The sequence below is a fragment of the Crinia signifera genome, chromosome 11 (genome assembly GCF_055691185.1).
Source record: "Crinia signifera chromosome 11, ASM5569118v1, whole genome shotgun sequence".
Taxonomy (NCBI): Eukaryota; Metazoa; Chordata; class Amphibia; order Anura; family Myobatrachidae; genus Crinia; species Crinia signifera.
The window spans coordinates 23638901-23663042 of NC_139227.1; the positions used below are offsets into that span (position 1 = coordinate 23638901).

At 46.6% G+C, this 24142-nt stretch overlaps 1 protein-coding gene across 1 annotated transcript in view; it reads left to right on the plus strand.

Moving 5' to 3' along the window:
- Positions 1-24142, plus strand: part of LOC146045370 (uncharacterized) — a 72170-nt gene that overhangs the window by 44269 nt on the left and 3759 nt on the right. The window contains exons 3-4 of the mRNA XM_083164149.1: positions 5776-5985; positions 22328-22541. Of these exons, the coding sequence (XP_083020275.1) occupies positions 5776-5985; positions 22328-22541 (424 nt within the window). The remainder of the gene's footprint in view (positions 1-5775; positions 5986-22327; positions 22542-24142) is intronic.

Genomic DNA, 24142 nt, shown 5'->3' on the forward strand with positions numbered 1-24142 from the left:
CCCCTCTTATTTTTTCTCTGCAAAGTTTTATCGAAGTGTGTTCACAAGCTAAATGAAATGAATACAACTGTGCAATCTGGCACCGAGCAGGGAATTTACTGTACGTCAGACACATGCTCTGCGGTGGAGAATTTCCCATTAGGCACGTGAGGCACGTGCCCAGGGTTGGCACTTGTTGGGGGATGGCGCTTGGATGTTTTTTTTTTTTTTTTTTAAGTTAGTCTAAAATACTTACTGTACCATTTGCTATTTTAAAGCATAGGTAAAGATAGGACATGAAGAGACCCCTCCTTTAGTTGTCTTACATTAAAAATTATGTACAGTATACATGATTTAAAATGAAATACAATTTCATAGGTTATGCCTTGTTAATTATTATATTAAGTTTCCAATCATTAAATGAAGGGGGCAAGCATTACTCTTTTGCCTAGGGATGCCTTCACCCCTAAAACCACCCATGATGCTCTGCTTCCATGGCATGTGTAATAGTCAACATTGTAATTTATTTTTTAATGCAGGAATTTTTTACCAATAATTTGTGTTGAAATGATCCATTCTCTTTCAACTGATCTTTTATCAGTACATAAGGAAAATGTAGAAATAGTATTTTTAGACTTAAATCCTCATATTCATGTGTATTGGAAGATACTGGAACCTCCCAACTGCCCCACTTATCGCAGGAAGGTCCCCTTTTTTTGGGACCTTCACGCATCCCTTCTGGGGCCGGCAGCGTACCGGGGTGGGGGGGGGGGGTAGTTTGGAGTCCCCCCCTGTCATCTGTGAATAGACGCTGTGCGCCAACCCTGGCCCAGACTGCACACTGTTTATAGAGGGTCTGCTGCCAGGTTTAACCTTGTTTGGCTGAACAGTTAACTCTTGAGATTTAACGCATACCCTCCGACATCTGAAGGGCCAAAATCGGTACACACAAAGAAAGTGGGTGTGGCCATAAGTAAAATGGGCGTGGCCATAAGCAAAGTGGGCGTGGGCATATGTAAAGTGCACATGGCCACCCACTTTCCGGGCATTTAAAATAAAAATTGAGCGCTTATAATATAAATATTTAAATATTACATCTCCACACTTCTCTTGACTCTTATCCATCGTGACGCACCTGCAGCAGGTGCGTCACGATGGATAAGAGTCAAGAGAAGTGTGGAGATTTAATATTTAAAGTACTAGTACAGCCAGGCCTGAGCCACCTAAGTTTCTGCAGTGCACTTACAGTGTGTGCGGGTGGCAGGCTCCTCCGATGCGAGTTCCGGCTGGCCACTGGCAGAGATTGGCGCCGAAAGGGAGAGTAAGGCTGGAGGAGTTCTACTCCTCCCATGAGTGGTGCGCGGTGCCGGCGCGTGACGTCATGACGCACGGCACCGGCCCGCGCATTGCACTCTTGGGAACTCAGGCAGCACACGGAGCCCGGGCTTGAAGTTACATATGCGGCGCCACACATATGTAACTTCATGTGAGCCTGACTCTGACCGCTGAAAATGCGGTACATTCGGTACAATTGCAATTTGCCGGTACAGACTGTTACAAAACGGTACTGTACCGGCAAATTCGGTACAGTTGGAGGATATGTTAACGGAGACCCTGTATAGGGCTGACTGTTCTTATAGTCACCACTGCCAGTGAGTGTACCAACCCTTACAATATATGCAGCTATGAAATGCCCCAAGCATATACTAGTGTTGTCCGGAGTCCGGACAATACTAGTACAGAGATAAGACCTAAGAAACAAATTCTTGAGGCCTTCACCACATAGTTGCCTACCGCGCACGTATGGCGCTGTGGACACTTTGTGGCACCTTATAAATAAACAAACTACTACTACTACTACTACTACCCTCCTGCATTCTGCATTCATACCATCAAAGTTACCCATCTATGGTGTTCCCATGGCAGTGATTCCTTAAGACATTAGTGAAGTAGTTTATAGCTTATTAATCACTGTATAAGTAGTGTCTCATTTGTATCCTAAATTGCGGATTTAAAAATGTTTTAAGAGGATCTGCAGTGCATAGGGAGCTATCTTTAGCATTCTGCGCATGTGCAGATGCTTGATGTGGGCGTGTTTGCCATCCCGTTCGAACCTACCAGTGAGGGCGGGGGGGTGTAGGGCGGTGTCGTCGGGCTGCACCCATGGGCATTCCCATGAAAACGCTGGGCGGTCCCATGGAAATGGGCCGGTGATGCGGGTGCAGGTGGCGGGCTGCAGACGTCAGCTGCCCGCCCGCTTTCCGCACAGGTCGTTCGTAGATGTGGGACACGAGAGGTGTCTTACATCTGCGAGCGCTGTAGAAATCATTCGATGGTCGGAGACCATTGAATTATTTTCTCCCCGCATGCAAGCTACAAATGGATGTTTATGCAAAACAACCACGTACATTTGGATGGGGTGTGTTGAAACTGAAATCTAAATTGCAATGTAAAAATAATGCAGCCAGTATTTACCCTGCACAGAAACAAAATAACTCACACAAATATCTCTCTCTCTCTCTCTCTCTCTCTCTCTCTCTCTCTCTCTCTCTCTCTCTCTCTCATCTGCCCCAGATGTTTGTTTATGTGCAGGGTAAATACTGGCTGACATGAGGTTTTTTTTTTTTTGTGTGGACTTTATCGAACTACCGCTGCTTAGCGAGCCAACCTGATTGACCCCCTGAATGTGAATGAAAAGGCCATAAAATGGTTAAACCCTCTAAAACAGCCGTGGCCAACCCGCGGCTCGCGAGCCGCATGCGGCTCTTCTCCCCTTGTTATGCGGCTCGGGCGTGCACAGCGCCGTGGCCGCATTGAAAGTTACCCGCACACACTGGGAATCATTGAATTGGCGCTGGAGATGCTGCTGCTGTCGCCAGCGTCCTCCTAGCGTGAGAGCGCATGCGCCGGGTCACTACTTATGCAGCCGTGGCCCGGCAGCGCTGATCCGGCGCATGCGCTGTCGCGCTAGGAGGATGCTGGTAGCAGCAGCAGCAGCGTCTACAGCGCCAGTTCAATAATACTTGTGTGTTCAGCTCCAGCGCCTGCCTTTCTGATCTCTGATCTTTTTTTTGTGGACTTTATCGAACTACCGCTGCTTAGCGAGCCAACCTGATTGACCCCCTGAATGTGAATGAAAAGGCCATAAAATGGTTAAACCCTCTAAAACAGCCGTGGCCAACCCGCGGCTCGCGAGCCGCATGCGGCTCTTCTCCCCTTGTTATGCAGCTCGGGCGTGCACAGCGCCGTGGCCGCATTGAAAGTTACCCGCACACACTGGGAATCATTGAATTGGCGCTGGAGATGCTGCTGCTGTCGCCAGCGTCCTCCTAGCGTGAGAGCGCATGCGCCGGGTCACTACTTATGCAGCCGTGGCCCGGCAGCGCTGATCCGGCGCATGTGCTGTCGCGCTAGGAGGATGCTGGCAGCAGCAGCAGCGTCTACAGCGCCAGTTCAATAATACTTGTGTGTTCAGCTCCAGCGCCTGCCTTTCTGATCTCTGGCTGGCCGCCACGCAGGGCCGTTTCTACAGGCGGACAAGCCGTGCAGCAGCCCGGGGCGCCGCACGGCTTGTCCACCTCTGTTACACAGCCGGGGCGCCCGGCCGGCAGCTGAGCTCTCAGCTCCCCACAACGCCGCTGCCGCCGCTGCCTCCAAGTCCTCTCACCCGCCGCCGCGGCCGCCTCCTCCAAGTCCCGCAAAGGTGAGTTGTAAGGTAATTGTTTTCCTGCTAGACCACGCCCTTATATTAAGCCACGCCCATTTGAAAAATAAACCACGCCCCCTATTTCGTCGCGCGTGCCTACGGCGCGCGCAATTTCTTCTATGTTCTTTTTTTTTGGGGGGCGCATTTTTATTCCTTTGCCCTGGGAGCTAAATTGTCTAGAAACGGCCCTGCCGCCACGGTCCCTGGTAAGCAGGGCCCTTTATAAAATGTTTAAAATATCGAGCCGGTATATGTGTGTATATATATATATTTTTGGTGGATTGGAGTGCTGCTCCTATGCAACTACTGTATGTATATATGATGTATATATATATATATATATATATATATATATATATATGTGTGTGTGTATGTATGTATATATGTATATATATATATATATATATATATATATATGTGTATATATATATATATATATATATGTGTATATATATATATATATTTGTATGTTTTTATATTGAGGTTTGTACTGTTTGAGGTACTGTTTGTATGTGTAAGTATGTTTATATATGGAACTCTGGCCAGATAGATGAAACTGTCTCGATCTGTATATAGGCCACTGAAGATGAAGTAGAGGAAGGGAAGAACAGGACAGGAGCACAGGTGAGGTAATGAGGTAGGGTGCGTACGTGAGGAAGGAGGACCCTACTCATAAGAGTTAACATACTAAAAATAGGTGGGTGGACGAACGAAATACAATAGGATAAGTAGGAACGGAGGGGAACGGAGGCAGGATAGGAGGATAAAAAGAGGTTAGGAGGAGGGATAGGCTAGTCGAAAAAAGTGGGTTTTGAGGGAGCGCTTGAAGGAGGTAAGGGAATCAGAAACCTGATGGGTGGTGGGAGGTTGTGCCAGTGCAGGGGGGCAGCGCGAGAGAAGTCTTGGACACGGGAGTGGGAGGAGGTGATTAGGTGAGATGTCAGTCGGCGGTCAGTGATGGATCGAAGAGGACGGGAGGGAGTGTGGATAGAGATCAGTGAAGAGAGGTAAGGAGCGGTGGAGGAGGAGAGAGCCTTGTAGGTGGTGGTGAGGAGTTTAAAGAGAACTCGGAAAGGAATGGGGAGCCAGTGAAGAGATAGACAGAGGGGGGAGGCGAAGGTAGAGCGGCGGGAGAGGAAGATGAGCCTAGCAGCAGCGTTAAGAATGGATTGGAGAGGAGCAAGGCGGGCGAGAGGTAGCCCAGAGAGAAGGATGTTGCAGTAGTCAAGGCGGGAGATGACAAGAGAGTGAATGAGAATTTTGGTCGCGTCAGTGGATACATACATACATACATTTACATATACATATATCACTCCAGACGGCCGCACTCAGCAAATAAAGAAATGTCCAGCAGGTCAATAATAAACGTTTCGAACTTTAATTAGTTCTTCATCAGGATGATATCCTGATGAAGAACTAATTAAAGTTCGAATCTTTGTTACTTACTTGCTGGACATTTCTTTATTTGCTGAGTGCCACCGTCTGGAGTGATGTGTTGAAAGGCACCCCACCATTACATTAGGGGTCAAGGTAGTGCTGCTCTGTACCTGGACTGTATATATATATGCCAAGTTTTGTCTCCCTGTATTGTTCCTTTGTACGGCGCTGCGAAACACTTGTGGCGCCTTATAAATAAAATTATAATAATAATAATAATATATATATATATATATATATATGTATTCCCCTTTCATAATTTTTTTTTTTTAAATTCTGTTTTCCTCTGTTTCAAGATTATTCATTTAAACGCTGTATGTCGCGCTCACTGATGTAGATTTGTTTTTTCCTTTGTGGTATTATGTTGCTACTGCAATAATCTTTATATTAGTTTATCACAGGAAATTAAACATCTGCAAACATAATTGGAAACATTATTCTCTGCTGATAACTATTCAAATAGACTAAGCATAATTACTTAGCGAAACATCGCTATAGCAACGCTCAGAGTCACTAATTATGTACTTATTTTATTAGAATTAATTAAGAAAATTAGGCTGATGTTTTGATCAACGGAAACACTTATCGTATTTTGATTTTTTAGACGTGGAAATGTTCAGCTTGTTATTGATTGTCTTCCTCCCCGTACCCAGGTTCCAACTCCTGAGATCCGAGGACATAATTTATATTTTGATCTATCAGCCTATGGAATTGACGTCGCCAGCAGCGGCAAAGACACGCCGGGCAAGCCTGGATTTCACCTGAAAATCTACGGGACATTTCGGAATCGATATATGGCGTTAGCGTGTAAAGCTTCCGATGCCAAAGTTGTCCGATTTCTGAAATATACTCCCAATTCTTCTGTAAGTACAATATGGCTGGTGATTAACAATGTACAAAGGGTATGGGCCACGGGCATAGGTGCCGATTTATGTTTTTGCTGGTGGGTGCTCAAGCCAAAAATGTAGGGGAGTGGCTTCATGGGAAATAATACTGATATATATTACGCAGCACAGTTGTCTCCAATATTCAAATTATGGCAACAGTGCCAAATACATAAATGCCCCCACAGTGCAGGTACAAAAATCCCCCCCACTGTGCCAAATACATAAATGTCCCCACTGCCAAATACATAAATGCCCACACAGTGCCAAATACATAAATGCCCCCACAGTGCCAAATAAATGCCCACACAGTGCCAAATACATAAATGCCCACACAGTGCCAAATACATAAATGCCCACACAGTGCCAAATACATAAATGCCCCCACAGTGCCAAATACATAAATGCCCCCACAGTGCCAAATACATAAATGCCCACACAGTGCCAAATACATAAATGCCCCCACAGTGCAGGTACATAAATGCCCACACAGTACCTGTGCCAGCGACGAGGAAGGGGGAGTGCAGTGGGACACGGGCGAGTGGGCAGCTGCTGAGCGGGTGGGTGCTCATCAAGTTCCGTGGGTGCTCGGGCCCTCAAGCACCAAGAGAATCGGCACCTATGTCCAGGGGCCAATTTGAGGTCATGTGATCCTGTTACATGTGCAGTGCGAATTATACAGTATGTGCGTGTAACCACAGTGTATCTCTGATGTTGGTGGACCCTATTAAGGTCCGCATGCATTGAGTCGACCACTGAAGGTCGACACCTGAAATAGGTCAACATGAGTAAGTATGACAGGGTTGGAAGGTCAACACAAGCATTAGGTCAACAATGGGAAGATCGAGAGTCAAAAGGTCAACATGAGATTTTAAAGGAGGAGAGGAGACTGGCAGCATCACTTCTGAGGGCGGGGGTCTGATTAAGACGTCATCAGCACTGGAAATCCCCCCCCCCCCCCCCCAATTTGTGGGGCCTCAAGTTGGGGCGGGGCTATTTGCCTATTTAGCCCCACCCCTTCATTGTTAAAAGCCACAAATCGCGGTAATTGAACGAGGCGACCGGCAGCTGCTCAAGAGATGCGGGGGGGGGGGGGCAGAATCCGGGAGGGTAGGCAACCCTGCAATACACTCCTAAGCATTGGGCAACACCATCTTTACTGGTATTACCCTATAGAAGCCTGTGGGCTTTTAGTCATGTTTCCTCCTGAGAGGGATCTAATTGGATCCCTCCCAGCACCCCCCATTGCACATGTGTTATTCTCAGGTCCTAAACCCGAAGTCTATTGCATTGGACAGCTCTTACCGGCAGAGTTCACCTTTTCACCAAGCATAGAGCGTTTATAAACACTGTTATTCTGACGATGAGTGGCGGGATGCGTTACATACAGATATAATGCGTCATGCGTACAATGTGTTTGCTTGGTAAAATCATGGTCGCTTTAGGCAACAGACATTAGTTCTTTAGCAGGCTCATTTTTGTATCATCGTGCCTTCCATGGGCCTTAAGAACCTCAGAGTATAACTACCACCATTAGACCACCAGGAAACACACAGTTAATCAGTATTTTCAATATTAGGTAATTTGCTCCCTGACTCTGCAGCCACTTTAATTATAATTTGCCTAATCGGACAGGGACAGTAAATTAGTGTGAGTTTATGCATTTAATAAACTAATGTAAGCTGAACTAAAAAGGGAATCTATAATTGGCATATTCTCACACAGGGACAGATTCTCTAAACTTCAAAAGTGATCAAACCCAGAGTGATAAACAGCCAGCCAATCAGCTCCTACCTGCCATGTCACAGGCTGTGTTTGAAAAATGTCAGACAGGAGCTGATTGGCTGGCTGATTATCACTCTCTATTTTATCACTTTTGAAGCTTAGAGAATCTGGCCCCATGTCACAACGATCAGCGGCTAAATTATTTCTGGATCACAACAACTCAAGTGACACCGCAGCAGCACTGTCCAATCAGATCAGTCCTTGTACTGAATACCTCTTCATCATCCAGCCATACAGCCAGAAATAATGCAGAAGCCTTTTCCATTGTTTTAAACAGACGAAGCACAACTTAAATGACTGATGTTTGACCGACCATGCTGTAGTAGACCCGATCACACACCTCTTGTGTATAGTGTTACTTGGGTGGAGGCAGCCAGCTTTCTTACACTAGCGTGCAAAATCAGTATAAAGGTGTTCTTAGCTTGTTACAATGAATGAGCAGATGAGCCGTCAGAACAGATGCAGGCATACTGACATTAATTAGGATACCAGCACCGCACCGGAATCCTGATTGCCAGGATGCCGAACTGTAAATATGCGTGCAGCGCTAGAGGCCGGGGAAGGGGGTATGGGGGTTAGGTTTAGCCATTAGGAGAGGGGTGACCCTGCATCCCACCATCGATATTCTGACTTCAGCATGAAAAGAAAAGGTACTTATGTATTATCTGGACTCCCATGTTAAATGCACCCCATTTTTTCATACCCCTACTATCCAACTACGCATTGAGTTGATTTTATATAGTGTGGCGAGCGCAGCGAGCCACCGTGCCCGAAGCGTGGTGAGCGCAGCGAGCCCCGCGAGGGGACGCGGTCTCATAAGAAAAACGGGAGCCCAGATATTACATAAGTACCAAAAAAAAAAATTGCGGGGAAATTGCTTCTGAGATCTGCCAAAAATCCCACACCTGCAGCAATCTCAGACATTAATACATTTACCGATTGTGTTTACTTATGCACCGCAGCCAGTGGTGGAACTCCCAGAGGCAATCGAGTCATCTGCCACCAGGTGCCAGCCTTAAAAGGGGCACTGGCTCCATTGCCACTCGATCATTCAATATTCACTAATCATCTAATTATTTCTACATGCGCAACTCCCCCCCACAAGCGAAAACGGGGCCAAAGTCAGCTTCTTTAAATCAGGCATGGGAGGAGGTGGGGGTGGGCACCAACATGTATCTTGCCTCCGGGCAACTGGTATGAACTTACGCCACTGACACAGCTATAGGGACAGAGGAGGAGCTACGTCCAATGAGCGCAGAGGCATCTGGGGGAGAGCACAGTAGCATTTGCATCTTAAGGTCCCCATATACTAACTCGATTTGGGCCGATTTCGCCCGTTCCCGACAGAACGGGCAGAGAAATTGGGCCAAATCTTGTCAGTGTGATGTCCCCTCAGGTCCGATGCACAGTCCCGTGCGCAGTGGATCTGACCTGAGTCGGAGATCCACTGCCACCCGGGATCCTGTCACCCGGGAAGGTCCCGGGCTGCTCGCTTGTGATCGGTTGTGCGTACACTGCTGTGAGAAATCGCAGTATTGAATGCCCATCTTAAGACACTGGCTGTAGATGTCCTATGCCCTGATGTGTTGCTTTCATCTAGCTACTGTACAATACGCTGTCTTGTTGATTGGGGATCTGCTGATTGTGTTTAGTTTATCAGCAAATTACTGGAGGAGTAGATGTTGGATAATGTCAGTAACTGATCACAGTTAGAAGTTTAGGTTTCCTTTGTTTAAAAAGTCACAGTCAGGGCCATGGAGAGATAGGCCGGGCCCAGGTACTTTTCAGGGTGTGGTCTGATTACAGGAAGCATGGTCACACCCCCTTGGAATATTTCTCTGGCCCCACTGCAGCCCAGCAAACACCATGTGCGTTGAGGAGAGAGGTTGCTGCTGCTGAAATGTATGTGGGATGGTGTCACTAGTACCCACTCCCCCTTCCTCCCACGGTAGCTGGGTCGCAATGATGGTTCTTGTTCAATGATTCTGACTAATCATTAAACAATGCAAAAAAAACCTTATTTGAGTGTTTGTGATGGGTACACAATTGGGCTGATTCTGAGTTACTCGTAGGCCTGCCAGAGACATGCTCCAAAATATATGCGGATCTCCGTCTGCATCTGTGCTGCTGCACCAGCCCTTTCAACCCAAAATGTCCCAAGTCCTTGGTCAAGAAGATGCTTACATCTGATTAGCCCACATTTACATTCACATGCCTAGGACAGGCCCCTGGAAGACTTAACTCACAAGCAAATGGCCAGATGCTGCCAGGTTGCACCTATTCAGCCACAGGTGAGTGAGATGCATACAAATGAGTTGTCCATTATTGCTCAAAATTGTGGATGCCCAGCAAACAAGTATTGCTCAATGCGAAACCCGTGGTACCATCCTCCGTACAGACCTGCAGGAAAATCTGATTCAGACCCACTAAGAAGAATTATTAGGAGCATATAAGAGACCTTCTTTACGAATAGCTGTAAGCAGCATGAAGGCGTAATGCTATCACATTACCTACTGGTTTGTGTCCCGGAGACCTGCACATACACAGAAGACTCTGGCACAATGTCAGTCTACCGTGTCACCAGAGAGGAGGGTGCCTCTGACACATGTGCAGTACAGATCACTAACCATCTATGCACACCATCAGGTCATACCTTGAAAAAGCTGCTTATTGCGGCGAAACGCGTTGGACCAGGCTCCTGATTGCCTATCCATCACGCTGCTTTCCACCATCACCACCTGCCACCTCAAGCTAACTGGAGTTCCACACCTGCTAACCACCATCGGCCCATTTGACCTGGAGTGAGGCACTCACCATCTGAAGGCAAGCCGCCTATCTTATACCCACCCAGAGTCACCCTGCGGACGTCTCAACACCACTTCGCATTTCCAACTGGGAGGCATGCAACCCCCATATTAAATCTGGAAGAAGTTTCAACTGAGCACCGCTGTGGCCAAGCCTAAAGGATCATTTCATCTCCCGGTTACCCATTTAAACTGTGGACTTAGAAAGGTGATATCACTAATTCAGTGGATGCAGCATTTTACATCCCCCCTCCCCCTTTCCCCCCCCTTTTACATTGTGTTTATTGTAATTCATGTGTTTACATTGTAGCATGTTATTATACAATTAAATTACTTTTTTAATTTTCCTCACTCTGTCATCAATAAGCGCAGTCTACCACCCTCCTTTTTCTATTTTCTATAGGGACTGACAATCCCTTATATTGACAGCTGCTGGCAGGAACCACTCATACAGGCGCCCCTTCAGTTACTTTGGTAACTGACCTTTTTTCCTTGTTTATCAGGTCATACTTGCCTACTTTTTAAAACTAGTTTCAGGGAGATTATAGTTGGTAGTAGAATTTTGCACAGCGCCCCAACGGCACATGGCACCTAGAAGCGTGGGGGTGTACTGCTACATCTGAGAGGAATCTTTTAAAATGACTTCTATCCAAATATAGACAGTGGCGTAACTATGGGGGGGTTGAAGTGAATTGCGCTGCTGGGTTGCACAATAATATTAGGGAACACACTTAGCTTGGCTGAATAAAATGAATAAAGGACACACTGTTGCTTTTTTCAAATTTTATATAGAGAAAAAAGTACATAAAAATACATTTGATATATTACATAAAAAGCACAAAATTAAGCACAAAATTAAAAAAATCAGATGAATAAGATCATGAATTGGGATCCCAATATTGTAAGCTATAATAGCTCAGTAGATTTCAGCAATGTCAATTAGTCGACAGGATTTTTCAGATATTGGTTTGCAATGCCAGATAAATCAGATGGGGGGGGGGGGGGATTCCAGATTGTGCACACATACAAATATTGTGTGTGGACTGACCGATGAAGTTTATGTTGTAAAGAATAATTATAGTCACAGGTATGGTATGTTAATGCTCACCCCGTTAAGCAGCACTCTCTCCGTGCTGTTATACAGATGGTTCCAGCGAGCGGTCCCGGTTGTTGATTTGGATAAATCTCCTACCAGAAGTAGCTTCCACTCCTCTCGGCAGCAAGCCGGTGTACCTGCCTGTAGTCAGCGACGGATCCACCGTCCAGACCACAGCGGCATAAGGAGTGGATTTAGCGGTGGCTGGAGTTGCTCTGCTCTGAGGTGTAGCTGGTGACAGTCACTCGCTGTAGCGTGGCGAGCGGTTCGTGTAGATAGCTGATGGAAGCTGCACTTCAGCTAGAGACAGGGCGAGAGGTCAGCGGGGGACCATAGGGGGGAATCTGTGTCAAAGCCGTCCCGGTCAGCGTGAAGCAAGAAACTGCTGATTGCCGGCTGCGTGAGACAAGCTGCACTTCAGCTGTTGATCGGGCTGACGGTGTGCTGAATGGGTCTCCAATTCCAGGTGAATGATAACGTCAACGCATTTCGTTCCCTTCGCTAGCTGGGAACTTTCTTAAGACTGTAACTATGGAGGGTGCAGGGGGGTGAAACTGCTATGGGGTCCGGGCCTTTGGGGGGCCCGAGGGCTAAGCAGGCATCCCCTGCACCCATTAGACCTTTATTAGCTAGTGCCTCGGCAGCCACAGTGCCGCCGTCCCATCCCTTTCTTCCCCTGATCCTTCCCCACCGCAACCGCGGCTCCCTGTGCCTCGTCACCCCCCCTCCGCAGCAGCTGACACTGTTTCTACCAGACTCTCTCTCTCTCCTTCCCTCCCTGACATTCTCTCACTCCTGCTCATACCTTCTCCCTTTCTCGCTTGCTCCTCTCCCTCATTCTCCTCACATTCCTTCTCTTTTCCTGACCGACCACCCCTATCTCACATCTTTCCCCAGCATTGTTTTGGTCTCTCAGCGGAACGAGGGGGGGGGGGGGGGGCATAGCAAAATTGGGACCCAAAGAGTTCTAGTTACACCTCTGAATGTAGATGATCCCCAAAGCAGTTAGTAGGAGCTACTATACTTGGTAAAGTGCTGGGAAGTGGTGCTGATGATTCAATGTAACTGTATCTATCTCTCATTCCTTTTTTCCCCAAAAATGTAACAGTGTAATGTGGTCTAGGTGACATGAGGGAGATGGCTAGACTAATGAGGGAGAGAGGGAGATTGCTGCTATGTCAGGGATTCTCCTGCAGAATGCAGGAGGGGAGGTAACTGCGGTGTAACACTGTAATGTGGGCTAGGTGACATGGGGGAGATTGCTAGACTAATGAGGGAGAGAGGGAGATTGCTGCTATTTCAGGGAGTCTCCTGCAGAATGCAGGAGGGGAGGTAACTATAAATCAGGTGTGTGTATGTCTCTGTACGGGATGCAGTTAAAATCCCGGCGGTCGGGATCCCGGCGTTCAGAATCCCGACGCCGGAATCCCGACCGCCGAAATGCCGACACATTCTCCCTCCTGGGGTGTCCACGACACCCCTGGAGGGAGAATAAATTAGTGTGCCGAACGTAGCGAGGCACCGGGCCCGCTGCGTGGCGAGCGCAGCGAGCCCGCAAGGGGGGGCGATCCACGTCCCCCCCTTGTCGGCATTTCGGCTGTCGGGATTCCGGCGTCGGGATTCTGAACGCCGGGATCCCGACCGCCGGGATTCAATACCGAATCCCTCTGTACATTTGCTACAGAGCCCTTCCCCTGCGTGTGCATTCTGTAGGCTGCAATTACCCTAGAAGTTGCCCGCTGTGTTGTTTCACTTGTTTGATGCGTTTCTGGCTTTGAGTATCCGGATTTCAGTCCCCATCCTCATTAATATCTCTTGAATGACCTCAAAAGTTCCAAGAGTAAAGATCTGTTTCTGCTCTATACAACTGTCACAATAAACATGCTTGTGCAGTTAGTTTATAAATTGGGCATGATTTGTTAGTAATGTTAGCAGAGTCCTTCAGTGCTTGTTGCATGGAGAGAGTGATATCATCTGGGAGATGTAAGCAGCAACATCTGCATGATCTACCACAGATCACTCTTCCTTCTTGGCTGTATTTCGCATGTCTGGGAAACAGAGATGGACATAGATAAAAGTAAAATTACCTTATCAAGAGCATTATAAAATAATAAAATCATCTACTGCGTGATTTAACTTTATCATGTCTTTTATTCAACATAAAAGCTCATTTAATAATAATAATAATAATAATAATAATAATAATAATCATTTTATTTCTATAGCGCTCTTTCTCCAATAGGACTCAAGGTGCTTAACAGATAGAATGAATGTATTACAGTACATAAACAATGAAGTACAGAAAAGCTTTTCAGAAACGATACTTAAGGGAATGAAGGAAATGCTTGAGTAAACAGGAAAGTCTTGAGTCTGTTTTTGAAGCATTCTAGAGTGGGGGCCTCTCAAACTGTGCGGGAAAGTGAGTTCCATAGAGTCAGAGCCGCATGGCTAAAAGCTCGATCCCCCAGATGAATTACAGGAGATCCTAGGTACTGCTAAAAGTCCTTCATCTACAGATCGCGGTACCCGGCTGGAACAGTATGGAATCAGAAGCTGCTTCAGGTACCTTGGGCCTTGGTCATGTAGGGCTATGAAACTCAGTAAGTTGATCTTGAAAATGAATTGCCATTTTATTGGGCGCCAGTGAAGGGAGTAGAGATGGGAGTTATGTGGCTAGAATGGGGCTGGTTGGTTAATAGCCTGGCAGCTATGTTTTGTATCAGCTGTAATCAGTGCAGTTCTTTTGCTGGGAGACCCAGATAGAGGGCATTGCAGTAACCCAAACTGTTAGGAACCATTAGTAATGTTTCAGTTCGGTTTTGTGTTCTGTTCAATTTGTGTTTGGCATTTGACTCTCTGGTGGCCTCCGGTGGTCAGTCTGTGCCATTGCAGCTTAAATCTTCTGGTACTTGATTTATTCGCAAAGCTGATGGATAATGAGCTCATTATTCCTGCTGGCAGGTTGGCTGAATATGTCACAGGCGTGCTAATCACCTGAGCCCTTCCTAAGGCATTCTCCCCAGCAATGCAGGGCCGGTGATAGCTTCTTGTTGCCTGTTTTGCAATTTCCTGTTCCTGTTGCTGAGACCTGCAGTCTTTGGGCTTCCTGTTGCTCACCTGTCAGGTCATTGCTCCCTGCAGCTTGTCCTGTCCTGGTCTGGATTTGTCTTGTTCTGTCAAGTATCTTGTCCTACTGCAGTCTGGGTCCAATCATCGTCCAGTTGGTGTCCTAGTTCAGTCCCCATGCAGCCATTGCCCAGCTGTGGTCAGTGTCCAGTCCTGGTCCGGTTCCGGTCCCGTCTGGGTCCGGTCTTGGTCCGGATCTGGTTCCGTCTTGGTCAGTGCAACACCATCAAGTCCTGCCAAGTCGCTCCCAGCGAGCACGTTACTATCATGTGCTGCCGGTGGGTTTGGTCCGGCCATGTAAGTGCTCCAGTGGAGCCTGGTTCTTTATTCTTTATTTCTGTGGGCAATCGACCCTTCTTCCTAAGTTATTATTGTCCTGGTTCAGCTCTCCGTGGTTCGGAGAGACCCACGGCTGTGGGTTCACGCCTGTTTTGGAGTACCGTTACTTTAAGTGTACTATTTTATGTTGGCGTGTATTTTGTTTGGTGGCACCCTGTCGTCAGTTGGTGCGGTGCCTGTGACTTGATCACACTCCCCGTCCTTGGCCTGGTGCCATTAGCAAGGGTGTGCTGTCCAGTTAGCGCCTGTAGTTAGATCTCTTCTTGGTCCTGTCCCTGACGGTCGCCGTAGGTTTGTACCATCCTAAAACCTGGTTGCATCGGGGTCGGAGCGGGCTTAACTCGCTCCTTCGAACGCGGCAACTAAAGCCTACCACCTCGCAACCTACGGTCACCTGCCCAGGACGGCCAGTAGAGTCAGAGTAGGGTTTTGCCGTGGCCGTTCTAAACAGCGGTCCCGGCTGAGGGCTCAGCCCACCACCATCATCCACACGTGCCTGTCACGGCACTCCAACAGTGGGGTCACACCCAGATCCCTAACACAAACGAGATGATACAAATGCATGTTTGACTTTTGGCAGATCTTCAGAGGGCATTAAATGTTTGATTCTGGCTATGTTCCTTAGATGAAAGAATGAGGATTTGATTGTGGCCGATATCTGATGTTTAAGTGTCAATCCACCATCCAGTACCACACCAAGATTCCGCACATGATTAGAGTTTTGTAATTCTGTACCCCCAAGTGTCTGCCCGGTTGGATGGCTATGCTGCAGTCTTGTCCTTTTGATGTTGAGGTCCTATCTTAAGTACTTATGTTTTATCAGGATTCAGTGTCAGTCAACTGGCACTCATCCATTCCTGGAGCTCAGCTAGACATTTAGGGTTGTTATTGGGTTTACAATGCCCGGAGAAAAGGACAAGTACAGTTGTGTAACATCTGCACAGTATTTAATAAGTCAGTGGGGAGTCCTGACACTATCCCTACCTCTATCCAGGCTCTGCATGCTATGTTAGGAACTAGCGGCGGTGGTTGTAGAAGCCGCATCTATCTCCGCTCCGTCACTTTTACTGCTTCGGCGAGTCTCAGTGCTGCTGGATTAAGGTGTCGCTGGGCTTGATCTGGGTAGCGGGGTAAGGCAGTCAGGATCTTCTCTCCTCCACGGGCAGTAGGGATCAACGCCTTTCATGCGCCAAGCACACTTTTTCAAGATATATTAACTATTTACTATTCAAAGTTTTCTTTCCTCTGACAATTTTTATTTTTAGCGCTCATTCTCCAAAATTGCATGTTATTATACCCACTGTGGTTGTAGCTTGCTCCAATCCTTCTGTCTCTTCATGTGATCCCAGACAGACTCGATGATGAGATCAGGGCTCTGTAGGGACCATATCATTACTTCCAGGACTCCTTGGTCTTCTTAATGCTGAATATACTGTAGTCCTCAATGACTTTGGCTGTATGTTTGGGATCATTGTCCTGCTGCAGAATAAATTTGGAGCCAATCAGATCCCTTCCTGATGGAATTGCATGGTGTATAAGTACCTACCTGTAATCCTGACCAAATCCACAACTCTATTTGCTAAAATGCAGCCCCAAACTTGCAGGGAACCTCCACCAGGCATCACTGTTGCCCGCAGACAGTCATCCTTTGGTGTAGAAACTGCCTTGTTACAGCCAAGTATTTCAAATTTTGGCTCATCATTCATTGGAGATTGGTGGTGTGTGTATGTGTGTGTGTGTGTGTGTGTGTGTGTGTGTGTGTGTGTGTGAGGACAGGGGAGGGTGTGGGGTGGGCATCTTTAGGAAGAGAGGCTAACAGGGTATTGGTGGGATTTTGCCACAGGAAAATAGTGTGTGGCTCTCAGCAGCTCTGCCCACCAAGGATTATGCAGGCCAGGTCTGTCCCCTTACTGGTGCTCCTTCAGTATTAGTGCCCAGGGCACGTTTCCCGCTCCTACCCTTGTTATTCTACCAATCCATAGTTTCCCCACATACTATTCAGATCTGACCACATGCCACGCAGACCACTCTTCATTGGTCCACATAAATTTCTCTGTCCCAGCATGCCACTTTGACGTCTCCATTTGCTAGACCCCAACATACACCATTCAGCCACCCAAACCTTGGCACATACCAATCAGTCATGCCAACATGCCCCTCAAACTCTACATACACTGTCCACACCTTCCACAAATGCCCCTGAAAGTCCCGCAAATGTCCCCACTCGGTTTATCTAGTAAACTTTACTAAAAATACTAAGCTGTAGTTCGGAGAGTTAGAGGACGAAGGGTGCACACATGTTGCAGATTGCACCGCCCCCCCCCCCCCCCCCTTCTCCTTTGAATGGTTGTGCTGCATAAGAAAACAGAGAAAAGGTTAATGATGGTTATTGGTTGATATAATATCAGTAGTCTCTGTCAAAGAGGCCATTGTAGCTTCACATCAATGCCAAGAAACCATTGAGAGGAGACCAAAGCTCAGTGGGTGGCAGGCCAATCCAGGAAGGGGATGAGGCGAAGTGGCCAATTACAGTGGGGGACACTAAGCTCAATTCCTTCTGCAATGGCTTAAAAATAAAATTCCTGTATCTTCGTCACTGATGTTGTTGAAGAACTGTCAGATATTTGCCACTAATGCGAAAACCATCGACAATCATTGGGAAACCATCGATGCCCATCCATATAAGATTTCCGAGCAAAACTCAGAAAGCAGTTTTGAAAAATATAATTGTATGTGTCACATCCCCCCAGTAATGCAAATAAACAATTATGTCTGATGAGAACATCGTTAACAAACACATAATAAAAATGAAGACTCTGGGCCAAATGTAATAGGGTGAGAGTTTCAGAAAGTGAGAGATTTTGGGAGAGTTTTCCCATGTTTTTTAAAGCAGCAATCAATTACATGGCAAAATCAACCTGGTTTTGCAGTGTAATTGATTGCTGCTTTAAAAAGAAGGGGAAAACTCTCCCAAAATCTCTCACTTTCTGAAACTCTCACCCTATTTCATTTTGCCCACGGTGTCTACACGAAATTCAGAACATAGAAAAACACTACAAAAACAGCACTGTAAAGTTCTCCAGATACACATGTTATTCCATCAGCGTACGGCTGCTCTGGGAGTATTACTTTATAATGCAACCTACCAATTATAAACACAAGCCATGCATTGTCTCAAGGTCATTCACTGGCGTTTTACTCTTATGAGTCACTGCAGTTCATTATTGCGATGTGAAGCGTTGGTGAGTCACAGGGCTGAATAACCTCCCTTTAGTCACTAGAACCTGCCAGGTCATCTGGTTACCAAGTTACCAGTGCACAGGCACAGCCGAACCTCCTCGCTTAACTCCTTGTTGCCATGGGAAATACCTCTTTTATTGTGTGTAAGAAAGGCCAATACCTGCCTATACAGAAATCTAGGCTCTTCTAACGTGTTTTAATATAGTTGTAGTAGTTACAGTATTTAGGGCCTGATTCAGTCCCCTGCAAATTTGCTCCGGGAACTGATGGTGTGGCTCAGCGCATGCATAAGGTGGAATATGCATGAACAGGGGACGCCCAGCATTTCTTGGGCATGCCCACGAAAATGGTGGGTGCACCCAGAAAAACGCTGGGTGTCCCCACGCGTACGCAGGAGAGTCGAAGCCTGCACGCCCTGTTCTCGGCCATAGCCAAATCAAATCAAAAGTATCGGCAGGAGGCATTTATCTGCTTGTTTAGCAGCAAACGACTGCTGCTTAGTGAGCGAACCTGAATCAGTTCCTTAGTTTCAGTAGTTAAATGTTGCCAATGACCACATGTATAGTATGCAGTCATGTCCTATTCTACAGCTCTGTCGCCATATTATACAAAGTTATTTTCATAGCATTTGTCGTTTTGTTTTTTAATTAGGAACACAGACAGTATGCTCCTTCCTCTAAGATTAGGAGAATTGGCAGAGTGGACTTTATTAGACTGGCGGGTGACAGTGAAGCTTATTTTTCCTATGGGGAATATGTACTAAGCCTTGGAGAGGGATAAAGTGCAGAGAGATAAAATACCAGCCAATCAGCCACTAACTGCCTTGTTTTGAGGCTATGGGCAGAATGTAGCAAACCCCAAAATATGGGCAAATCCCCCCCCCCCCCCCCCCCCCCCCCCAAAAAAAAAAAAAACTATTTCCAGAGGTTTGTAAAAGGCTTTTCAACACCCTAGGCCAAACTTCAGCCTACGTTTCAGTGTCTATGTCGACTGTGTCGACATTGAGGACCAAAAAAATTCGAAAAACCCCATTTTGACAGATCTGCACTATATAGACAAGGCAGCCAAGACTTTCTGGCTTCCGATACGTGAACGTGCATCGGGATCGGATCGGTATCGCAAGGGTTAAAACCCTTGCGATCTGCATCCGATTCCGATCCGATGCCGATCCGATGTTGACTATATCATCAACATCGGAAAGGAAATCGGACCGTGTGTACACAGCATTAGAAGTTCCACAGCAGCCACCTGCATTAAGTACAACAAGGATCCTCATAGATATCCTTGATTTTTTGATAAGCAGATTGGTGGCGCCCCTCCAGATCCCAGAGCTCTAGGCAGTTGCCTAAAGATGCCTAATGGTAGAGCCGGCCCTGAATGTGATAGATTCTGCGGCTTGGATGCAGTAAGCAATGCCATGTTCAAATGGTGTTGCCCCCATACAAACCTATGGGCTTCTATCTCACCACCCCACTGAGAGGGATCCTATCACACAGCACTACAGGGTAGGGCAGGGGTGGGGAACCTCCGGCTGTGGGTCTTAAACGGTTCCCGTAGCCAGTTTGGCTGAACCGCCCGTCTGGCTGCCCAGGAGACCAGTAAGGGGGAGTTCTTGCATGAGCTGGTGGTGGTGACGCGGCCGGGAGCAAGTTCTCGTGAGAGGCAGCAGCCGGCAGCAGTTATTCAGCGGCAGTCGGAGCGTGGGACGGAAGAAGCAGGGTACTCTATAATTTGCTAATTTTTTTCTATGACCGCCGAAGGGTTTTATCCATTTCGAAAGGGCCCTTGGGAGAAAAAAGGTTCCACACCTCTGGGATAGGGGGTGTGTAGGGGCACATCATAAATATCTGTTTTATTTACTTCACTCGTAGCTTCCCTCCTCTTTTAGGCCTGACATCTCTTGACTGCCAATGTCTCTTTCTTCCACCACTTCCTTTGCTAATACCTATACACATTCAAGAACTTAACTTAAGAGCTCTTTATTATTTAGTCACACTGTCCTTTATTACATTTCAAGATGCTGACATATTTAGGATTCAAACCCATTGCCTGTGGCATTGCAGTCTGATACTCTATTCTAGAGCTAGCTGACCCTGCATAGAAAGCTAGAGAATGTAAGAACTATTTTAAGCTTACCGTAAGTATACACAGGATGACTTACTGTAAGCCCTATTGTTATTGATCTAGTTTAGCACAGATCGCTCAGCACACATCGCTGAAATACATGCTATGCACCAGCAATGTGTGCTGAGCGATCTGTGTTAAGCAGTGTTCTCTGGTGAGAAAACTGGCAATCTAACTAGATCTTGACTACACGTAGTCAAGTTCTAGTCCAGGCAATGGCGATGCATGGGACCTGCATCGCCATCTCTCAAGAGCATACACAGGGTGTGGTCCTTGCTTAAATTGGGCTTAAATCACTTAACTCCCCCGTTTGTACGCCCCATTAGACTTCGTGAAAAGAATGATCAGCACTGCAGCTGAGCAGATCTATGTAGTGCATGAGATTGAATATGTGGCTGCACACTACATAGATCAACTCAGTTGTAATACTGCAGTATTGTTTTACAAAGTACAAGTAGCTTCAACTCATTAGAAATAGCATAGCTTTTATGTAGAATCAAATAGAACAGTGAGTAGGGTGTTTAACTGGGGTGCAATAGGTTATTGGTTTGAATCCTGGATATGATAGTATATTTAAATGTGTTAATTAATAAAGTGTTGCCTAAAGCATCCAATGAGATTTAAGCTATTTTCTACTATGATAGCTAGAATCGTATTGGTTGCTATGGGTATCAATACCACTTCTTTTAAGGAGGTTTTCTAAATCTCCTCCTGTGTCTTGTATTGTGTGCTGTGCTTTGTACCACTAATACCACACGTGGTGGAACCTCCTATGGGGCATTTGTCTGAAGTTTCAAGCTTTACTACTGATGCTGAAAAGGGACAATCAAAATGATATCATTTCTTGTTAGAAGGTTCCACAGTGCGAATCATCACACCTAAGAGTATTTGTCATGAAGACCGCATAGCTACTTTGGCGCCCATCAACATCTGGGTCACTGCCTATTGCGGGAAGGTTGGGTTTCATACAAGTAGAACTGAAATGAAGTTTACAGGGATACCTATTTTGCAATGTTCCTCGTAAGCACAGTGTTTGCGATTCATTTATACTATAGCACACTACTAATTATCCCTTTTGGAAGCCCGATACAATGATATTGTTTCCTATATTTTTGGAGGTTATGCATTATCTCCAACCGTACCGATTTAGCCTGTACAGTACCGTTTCTTAATGGTCTGAAAATGGATGTAACGATTGTACCGGTTTTCTGCCGGAGGCATCGGAGTCACCATTCTCCATTGTCTCTGGAATCCGGCTCCATGTGTTTGGGGATGAAGTAAGGAGGAGAGGAACTTAACAGCATATGCTGTTTCTCCCAACTCGGCAATGCTTACTGATGATGTGTCATCCATCCGCAACCACAGAGGGGCTGGGTGGCAGTGATGCTGCCTGTGAGGGCTCTACTGGTCTCGGACGTGACGTGTCATCCGTCTGCGACTACAGAGGGGCCGGGTGGCGGGAACCTTCCTCCAGAATGAGTCCATGAGCTGCAGTGCGCAGCGCAGCTAGGTGAAGCACTTTCTTCCGCCAGGCATCCACCGGTAAGCAACGGTGAATGTGGGTGGTGCCAAAAGGCATCTTGAAAAAAAATGCCCAGTACACATTTGGAAAGGGGATGTGGCCACGCCCATTTACCAACAGGCACACCCACTTTACATGTGGCCACACCCACTTTATATGTGGCCACGCCTCCTTCCCCGAATGTGTACCGATTTCTGCCCTACAAATGTTGGAGGGTATGGGTTATGTATTGTTCCTAATGCATTGAGTATTCGTGTCTCCTATCACTGATTTTTCTACCTCCAGGTCATGAAGAACATATTTCACCAGTCGTTCAATGCATACAAGACTGACATTGAGCCCAGAATGAGCGACCTCACGTTCCCTCACCTGCAGTGCAGCCGCAGGCTGTTTGAGATCATGTTGTCACATAGGAAGGTGACGTCTGCGTTCATCGAGGGGGACAACGTTGTGGTCACGTTAGAGGGAGAAGCTGCTCGGGTGCTCAACTTTGATACAGGTCTGTCTGGAAAGCGTAAAAACTCTCTTTTCCGGTTCTTTTAGTTATAAGAAATAAATCATCATAAAATAAACATTTTTACCCCCTGCATCATTTTATAAAGCATAGAAATACTTTCTTAAATGTTCTGTTCCCCACCCAACCAAACCTGAACACGTTGGTCGCAGATTCCCCCATAATCTGTGTATTTAACAATGAAAAGCCCAAAGTGGAATATTTTAATGTTCGTTGGGTTGGGATCATTTGGTCTACAACAGTGGTAGCCAACCCTAGCCCTCGAGAGCTACCAACAGTTCACATTTTCCAGACAACCTAGCTGCTGCACAGCTGCACTCATTAATCACTAACACATTTTAAAAGATCCACAGATGGAGCTAATTAGCTCACTTGTGATTCTGTGAGGAGACCTGCAAAACATGCACTGTTGGTAGCTCTCGAGGGCTAGGGTTGGCTACCCCAGGTCTACAACATGATGGTTGATACCATTAGGTCGACATGGGAAAAGGTCCGACAGGTCGATAGTTCGACAGGTCATTAGTTTGACAATGTCTAGGTCGACAGTCAAAAGGTTGACATGGACACCGTTTAAAGTGCACCGCATCCACTCACATCGCTCGCTGCACTCACTATGCGTCGGGCATGGTGCCTCGCTACGCTCGGCACACTACTTTATTCTCCCACCATGCCCTAGTGAATGGTAGAGCATGAAATACCGCCTGTAAAACCTCCATTCACAGCTGTGCGGGGAACTTCCCGAGCAAGGGGGGGGGGGGGGGAGAGCTGTGCGAGCTGCATTAAATCTACACGCAGCGCTGTGAAATTCGTAACGACCTGCGAAATCTCCAGTTTTTTAAAAGCGACAATCATTTGCAGCTTTAGAAAAACTGGAGATTTCTTCCCAAATCTTTCACTCTCTGATTCTCTCGCATTAATACATTTCAACCCTTATACTGCTTTCACATTGCAGAAACGGGTATTGACCCTGTATTCTTAAATGGGACTTTAAAACGGGTCTGAACCTTAAGACCTTTCACATTGCAGGTGAAAACCGTTTTAAAAAGCATTTAATACCATTCACACATTCAACCCGTTTAATCCCCAAGGGACACGTTTCAAGCCATAGAAATAGAGCCATTCACACTGCCTAAAAAACGGCTTTGAAACGTGTAGGACTCTGCTTTTTAAACGTATTGAAATACCGGTTATCTTTAACCGGTAAATCAACTCTGGCACCTTCACACTGCAGCCTTAAACGTTTTAAAATGGGAAAAAAACGGCAATATACCGTTTTAAAAATGCAGTGTGAAAGGGGTATCAATTATTTTTTTTACACAACATTACTGTAATGCGACGCTGTCATTTCTACAGGATATTTTGACCATCTCTCACAGAGATGTTGGCCCTCAAAGGGTTAAGCACCTCCCTGGCTACAATACAGCCCAGCACACAGCAGCATTTTATGGGTTGAGAAAATCTGCTGCAGCTGCCAGGTAACAGGGTCCCCACTGTGCCCCTCCGTAAGACTTGGGCCCTGGTAATTAGTACCGATTCCTAGGATTTGAAAAATGCCCCGGATTGGCATCCCTAGTTCCGATGAAACA